This window comes from Saccostrea cucullata, unplaced genomic scaffold (assembly GCF_032062105.1).
Source record: "Saccostrea cucullata isolate Sc308-1 unplaced genomic scaffold, CSIRO_AGI_Scuc_v1 ctg588, whole genome shotgun sequence".
In the NCBI taxonomy this organism is placed as follows: domain Eukaryota; kingdom Metazoa; phylum Mollusca; class Bivalvia; order Ostreida; family Ostreidae; genus Saccostrea; species Saccostrea cuccullata.
In genome coordinates this window covers 340123-348254 of record NW_026929611.1, presented here as the reverse complement: position 1 = coordinate 348254, position 8132 = coordinate 340123, and the positions used below count along the sequence as shown (strand labels likewise).

Genomic DNA, 8132 nt, shown 5'->3' with positions numbered 1-8132 from the left:
TGTACCGAGTCACACTGCATGCCTCATTAATTAGTTTAATCGTACCTGTCTATTGTTTTTGTTTTGTTTTTTTTAAACATGCAATAGCCACGAAAATTTGTTTTAAACATATTAAATAATATTACGGTCGAACTTGAACTGAACGGAAGACAAAATTCGAAAATAATTCTTGAAGTTCTTATCTTTAATTTTTATAGTTTCTTCGAGATTATATAAGTCACATATTATCAGGATTATAAACTGACATAAAAAATGGTACATGTATAAGTGACAAGAATTCGAACGATGCAGAGAAAAGAGTAAATGATTTAGCAATTTGTAAAATAAATCATTATAATTTAACACACAGAGAAAGAGCGAGAAAAAAGTTTTCTAGGATCAATAGACTAATATTTTATTTTACACATGCGCGGAAGTTTTCTAAATAAGGCATGTCGTAATTTGTTTCAGTTGCTTCCATGGTATTTTAATGAAAAAAATTCTTAAGTAAGTTCCAAGAAAAGATTCTTTTATTCAGAATTGCGCTAAAATATATTATTATATTCAGATGTAATATTTGTAATTTTTTTTTTACTTTTATCGATGTTTCTTTAAACCTAGTGTGTCAAGTCTTTTGTATGTTTTTGAATTCCTGTTTGTTTATAAGTTTTTACTAGTGATGTTATCATTTGTCGAGTTCAATACAGACAGGCACGGGGCCTAAGTACATAAACCCTAAATGTTTAATTTTCCACAAAAACTAAGCAATTGAATATATATTGTATTTTTGTTTTGAGAAGAATAATTTACTGAGGAGCTTTTAACGCGAAAGATCCCTAACTGCCGAGTGCAAACAGAGCAAAATAAATAAATAAATAACCAATTCATACAAATAACCAAACAACAACAACAGAATATTGGTTGATATTTGCACAAGAATAAGTAACTTTAATTGCTTCCGATAGATTTGTGCATTGAAAATCGGTCATGGCAATCGCAAGGATACATTGCAATTTTAGCATTTCTTATTTAAATATAAAGTTCCCAAAGTTTTACATGAAAAAGAAAAATTATTAGTATTTTAGAAAATTAATGCCGATTTACAGTCACCATCAGTTTCGTGCCATTTTGATTTAAGGGAATCACGGTTGAGTTATAATGAATCACTCAAAAACCTTAAAAGTTTTTTTGGAGGGGGAGGGGGGGGGGGGGGTCATATATAATTAAAGATTGATGATATACTTCTTTACAATGTCATTGATTGGTATTGGATTTTCTTTTCTCCATTTTTCTGTAATCGTTTCGATTTTTTATATTTTTTTTTCATATACAGAGATATATATTAGGGACATACGACAATTATTCACACTGACAGAGAAAATAATTCTATTAATATTTATCAATATAAAAAAGATAACTGCGAGTAAGAGAAAAAAATATGTGTTATTTTTTTTGTTTCTTTAAATGATTAATATTGATTTAAAAATTTATTCTGTTGCTATATAGTTTTAATTTCTGCTTTAGGTTCAAATCAAATTCAGAATTATGTGCATGTCTTAAGTGTCTATAACAATGATTTAAAACCAATTTTTTGAGAGTATTTTTGTTGTCCGGGTAACAACATCGCGTGTTTACAAACAATGATAACACATTGCATAATGTACACAAGCGGCAGCGCCGGGAAATGTCAGTAAGATGGACACTTGGCTACATGTATATACAAACTTGCAATATTACGCAACACTGAAGTGACACGTGGATTCAAAATTATCTTTTCTCCCTCTACTCTCTCCCACTATTTTTGTGTTTTAAGTAAATTGTAATTATAATAAAAAAAAGAAAACTTTTTATTTTTGTTTTAGAATTATTAATTTAAAACTGTCAGCTATTAATTTATGCTATATTTATTTGACATTTTTACACAAACTTATACCCTTTACAATTTTTTATAATAAAAAGTTGGATGTTTTTTTTAATCAAAGGAAGTGTATGTCGGTGAAAGTTTGCTATTTAAAATCTGTAGGTAATTCAAAATCAAAAATTCATTTCTACTTTAAACATATTTATTGTATAATTCTCAATTAAATTCATTTCAAGATTAATTCAGATTTAATCAAGATGTAAGTCTAAGTCCGTTTTTAACTAAAAATTCATTTTATTTACACGTATAATTTGTGCAGTTTGACATTCGGCGGTCATGTGAAAAAATAACATATTTTTTTCACACGATGCTCAATTTGATTATTTAAGATTATATAGTCATTTTATAATTTATTCAGTAAAAGAATTAAGATCAAAATATTTTATTTAATGTAAAGGTACATATAAGTATGAACAGTTCTAGCTTGCTGATGAAAAAATGCATCACTAGCAGATAAATCAATTGTCATAAAAACGAACTTTTTATGATTTTTTATTTACAGACAGTAAATGTATTATCTTGTAGAAAGAAAAAAAATATTACATTTGATTTTGTTTATATGTGTGTGTGATTGTGTGTTTAGATACATAATAAAGAAATGATGAAAGTACATAACTATGCATGATTTGAAATAATAATCTGTTGGAAAACCAAAGCAAAACATAACATTTAAACTTTTCAAAATAAAGGTATGCAATTCAGGAGTCCTGTATTTTTTCTTTGTGTTGTTATATGGCTTCCTTAAGATGTGAGTACACATCTTGTACAGGGTAAACTGCACCGTAAAGAAATGCTGTGCATACTGTGAAATACCGTGGTATGAGTTAGTTTATTTTAATATTCAACTGATAACGATCGATGTAGTAACTTTAAAATGGAAAATTCTTAGTTTTGGAAAATAAATTGAAGAGCCTTACCTATTAGTTTTCTTTTTATATGAGAAACTTCCTTAAATGACATAGAAGTACTTGAAATTAAATGTACGGATATTTTACTACGAAATTTTTAAAATATTATTTTCATTCAAATAGGCATCCAACACGATACTTATTTAATAACTGTATGAATTAACTATTTTTAAGAAGTAAACTTGAAAACCATTACTCGCAGAGAGTTGAAATATTCTTTGTGCCTATTAGTTTTTTTTATATATGAGAAACGTCTTCAAAAATTCTTTTAAAAATGTAAATCATGAAAACTATTTTAAACTTGAAAACATTACTCGCAAGTAAACTTGAAATAGATCTACTTCTTTTAAAAATGTAAATTAAAATCTAAAGAACTTAATGTTATGAAATTAAAATATGCTTAATATCAGAAAATTTTCTTTTAAAATCTTAAGCATCTTTTAAGCCTAGATATCTTGGTACTATAATCTTTTAGTAGATCACTAAATTTTTGCGACACCTTATTTTCGCGAGATGGTCACTGACTCTTGATAAGCGAGACAAAATTTTCGCGAATTGTGGTTATTGCTCTGTATAATCTTAAGGAATACTATTATACGCGAGAATTAAATTTTCGTGAGCACACTGTCTCGCGTAATTACGCGAAAATAAAGTTCTCGCGAATAAAAAGTGATTTACAGTATTACAATATAAATGCTATAAAACAAGCGTTTTTCTTAATACAGTAATACATTTAATCCAGAGAAATATTTGAAATAATCTCATAAAATAAAATACACTGTATCATCGTTTGGCATTCATTCTTTTGTTTCTAAAAATAGCAGACAATTGAGAAACCTTTATATTATAGGGCTTTTCCCACTTCTGCTAAAAATGGGCAAAGGCACCACAACATAATCCTTATTATTTAATGACATGAAATAAGTTGCTATTTTTGCTGTGATTTCCAATTTCTAGTAGTAATTATTTTTTAGAAAGAAAACCTTGTATTTTTCTTTTGCATTTAATTAAAGTGATAGATCGTATAAATGTATACTTAGTCTAGTACTTTTTAGGAATTATTTGATCTAATAGAACTAATAGAAATTACTGTTTTGAATTGATATTTTAGAGCAGAACCTGCATCATTTGCTATTTTATAGTTCAATACCCGCATTATATTGTGAATGAGCGTTAAAGAAATCAAATAGTAATGAAATCCAGATGGTATGAAATCCGGACAGTGTCACGTAGATCTCTACCGCCCGCGCAATCGAGCATGACCCGATGGTAGGTTGACACGATGGTGTCATAATGATTGTTGGATGTGATTACATAAAACAATATAGGCATGGCATTGGAGCGAGAGAACGAAGCGATAGTGAGAGTCGCTTCATTGTCATCGTTTCATTTCATTGTTTTCATCGAACTATAGCATGGTTGCGTCAATATACCATACATGTCACTTTATCTTCATCGTTCCATAGCAGTATGCATATATGATCAATGCTCGATTGTGCAATATTGAATTACGTGGCCCTGTCCGGATTCAGATAACTATAAAAGACACCAGTAATTATTATCTCATGTAAAAAGTTATTATAGGATATATCAGTTTTATAAAACATTACACATCATTCTCACCACAGGAAAATAACACTCATCTCCTTCGCACTTGTACGGCCACCGAGGTCAAGGATTGTCAGCAAAGTAATTGTAAATTCTGCAATGCATAAAAAGCATGCTTTTCACTCCGTTTGCCTTAAAAACTTACTTATAGAATAATAATTCTTTAAGTCAAAATCTTTTCTCAGAGATAAAATAAAATAGAAAAACAGGTTAGTAAATAGTCAAATAGATTCTTTGTATGCTTTTAATATCATTATATTTAAATAGAACTGAATAACTGACAAAAGTACAAAAAATCTCCATAAAAGCATAATTAACAGATTAAAAATAGGGTGTACGTTTTTAATTAGTATTCACTCACATAGGAGTAGAGATATAGTAACGCAATTGTGTTTTGTTCATTAATTTGTGGTTGAGTGGGTGAGTTAATTCTCTAAAAAAAGAAGTAACGTTATTTCATTGATACCTTTATTAATAGATATGCTCTTTGTAAGGGGATGCTCTGCTTTGCAGTGCCCCTGTTTAAGAGTGATCTTATGTGCAAGAGTGATCTACCTGGTCATATCCGAATTATATTATAAAGGACTTTAGGTTTTGCTGAAACTACATGTAATTTTCCGTGGATAGAGTTCAATGGACATTGCTACATGTTTGGGAATGACAAAAGAACTTGGTTTGAGAGCAAAGTATGCATATATGTACCTTTAAACAATGCATTTGATTGAAAGAGTTATTTTTACACAATTTTGATTTTATTCTTATTTGATTTTTCCTTTAATTAGATTGTAAATATTTTAATAGTTTACCTTTGTTGCTACATAATTTTATTTTTTCAGGTTGTTTGCAACACCAAAAATGCTTACCTTGCTAAAGTGGAAACACCCAGGGAAAATGACTGGATTATCCAGCAGCTCTTTGCTTTAAGTAAAATATATTTTTAAAAATCAATTAGTAAAATTATTAAGATCTGTGCAAGGCACATGGATATTGAAACGAGAATATGCTATATTTATTACCAATTACAACTCTACAGCTATAAACTTTTCTTTTTTTCTTTTTCAGCTCACCTGAGCCGAAGGCTCAAGTGAGCTTTTCTGATCACATTTTGTCCGGCGTCCGTCTGTCCGTCTGTAAACTTTTCACATTTTCGACTTCTTCTCAAAAACCGCTGGGCCAATTTCAACCAAAAATGCCACAAAGCATCCTTGGGTGAAGGGGATTCAAGTTTGTTCAAATGAAGGGCCACGCCCTCATTCAAAGGGAGATAATTGGGAATTAATGAAAATTTGGTGGCATATTTTAAAAATCTTCTTCTCAAGAACCACTGTGCCAGGAAAGATGAAACTTATGGGGAAACCTCATCAGGTAGTGTAGATTCAAGTTTGTTCAAATCATGACCCCCGGGGGTAGGGCGGGGCCAAAATGGCCGACCAAACTTTTACATAGAAATATACAGGAAAATTCTTTAAAAATCTTCTTCTCAAGAATGACAAAGCCATAATTCATCATATATATATGGAAGCATGCTCAGGTAGTGTAGTTTCAAGTTTGTTCAAATCATGACCCCCGGGGGTAGGGCGGGGCAAAAATGGCCGACCAAACTTTGACATAGAAATATACGGGAATTTTCTTCCCAAGAATGACAAAGCCATAATTCATCATATTTATATGGAAGCATGTTCAGGTAGTCTAGATTCAAGTTTGTTCAAATCATGACCCCCGGGGGTAGAGGGGGGTCAAAATGGCCGACCAAACTTTTAGATAGAAATATATAGGAAAATTCTTTAAACATCTTCTTCTCAAGAATGACAAAGCCATAATTTGTCATATTTATATGGAAGCATGTTCAGGTAGTGTAGATTCAAGTTTGTTCAAATCATGACCCCCGGGGGTAGAGCGGGGTCAAAATGGCCGACCAAACTTTTACATAGAAATATATAGGAAAATTCTTTAAACATCTTCTTCTCAAGAATGACAAAGCCATATTTCATCATATTTATATGGAAGCATGCTCAGGTAGTGTAGTCTAAGTTTATTCAAATCATGACCCCCGGGGGTAGGACGGGGCCAAAATGGCTGACCAAAGTTTTACATAGAAATATATAGGAAAATTCTTTATTATTTGGGTAGGTAAAAGTTTGTTCAAATCATGACCCCCCGGGGGTAGGGCGGGGCCAAAATGGCCACCAAAGTTTTTAAAGATATTTATAGGAAAATTCTTTAAAAATCATTTTCTAAAAAATAGCAAATCAATGATTGGTCATGGGACTACTTTTGGATTGAAACTTTAAAATAAAAAGCCATTTTCTTATTTTTCCTACCCTTAGTGCTCAGGTGAGCAATGTGGCCCATGGGCCTCTTGTTTCTTTCTTTTCTGAGATTTGCATGTTTTTGCTGTGCAATTTTAGTTTTAAAAAGATACATTTTATTAGTCCTAAACAGGAAATCTGTTCCATTTGCCTTCATTAAAATTTATTTGATTTTAATAGAGTGAATGTTTAGTTTTTAGAAGTGCTTTAAATGTTTACTTTTTATTAAAAACCTATATGACATAACATACTTCAATTAATATGTTTTTACGTAAAAAAAAACAACAAAAAAACTAGAGAGCAAATGAATGCTCTGCCAGGATATCTCATCTGAAATGCTCCACTGAAAAACAAATCTTGTCAAATGAAATATCAACATTTTTTTTTAACTTGAACCAATTATACAACGATCATTGTATCCTTGAACAGATATTTTTTATTAAATGACACAGAAGCTTAATGTCTTAAATTCTTTACTTTGCGTACTTTATTTGCAGATAAAGGATTACATTGGATGGGTGGAAACACTTTGAGAAAAGTCGGTGATTGGAATTGGGAATCCACCAATGAAAAAATCGGATACACCTTCTTTCATCCTACAGAGCCCAATAGCCCCACATCAGAAAGATGTTTGTGTTACTTTACTGATGATAAAAATGCGTTTTATTGGGGAGATTTCCAATGCAGTGCCAAACTGAGTTACATTTGCGAAAGAGATAATTAAAATATATTGTAAATGTTGACTATAGTATAATGCAATTGATGTAAAGTTTAAGTTTGTAGATGCGTTGTTACCTATCAGTGTTATAAATAAAGAATTGAGGACATACGCAACGTTCCTTACCTACCAATAATTTTTCTTGATATTTTTTATTTAATATTCTATTGTGATCAAATGATAATGTTTTCTTTCGCTGTTTTTTCTACTAAACAAACTGTGAAATTGATTAGAAAACCATTTTCGAGTATACTCACGCGTAGAAATATGAAGTGAGAAACGTGCGTTAACGTGACGTCACAATAAGGCTACAGCGACGTTAGTAAAAGTATAACGATATAGGGCAGCGAGAAATTTAAATATTGAGTATATTTTTGATGCTTCCTGAGATGTAAAATGTAATTATAAGGAATGTTTTTAAGTTTAGTGTGAATTATTGTAGTGTGAATTACACAGACTTGCACGTAAGCATATCTTTTATGAAGCGCTAGCGCGCTTAATAAATTATGCCTACGCGACAAGTCTGTGTGATTCACACACCAATAACTAACACAAAACTTAAAAACATTCCTTAAATAGACAAGAAATCAACATGCATAACTAGATTTTTTGAAATATATCATTAATGAAAATTCGTGGAGAAATTCAAAGGAAGAAAAAATTGCAACAAATACTTATCAGATATTCTA

At 30.6% G+C, this 8132-nt stretch overlaps 1 protein-coding gene across 1 annotated transcript; it reads left to right on the top strand.

Moving 5' to 3' along the window:
- Positions 1-5009: 5009 nt before the first annotated feature.
- On the top strand, positions 5010-7536 carry LOC134281420 (perlucin-like protein). Its single transcript, XM_062763884.1, has 3 exons — positions 5010-5102; positions 5253-5340; positions 7223-7536. Exons 1-3 carry the CDS (start codon positions 5064-5066, stop codon positions 7447-7449), a joined length of 354 nt encoding a protein of 117 aa, XP_062619868.1. The 5' UTR covers positions 5010-5063; the 3' UTR covers positions 7450-7536.
- Positions 7537-8132: the final 596 nt, after the last annotated feature.

Bases quoted from the DNA above. Each gene is read 5' to 3' on its own strand.
- LOC134281420 (XM_062763884.1), top strand. From the start codon at position 5,064: ATGTTTGGGAATGACAAAAGAACTTGGTTTGAGAGCAAA. The intron at 5,103-5,252 runs GTATGCATATAT...TTATTTTTTCAG, and splicing joins GAACTTGGTTTGAGAGCAAA to GTTGTTTGCAACACCAAAAA. The intron at 5,341-7,222 runs GTAAAATATATT...CTTTATTTGCAG, and splicing joins CCAGCAGCTCTTTGCTTTAA to ATAAAGGATTACATTGGATG.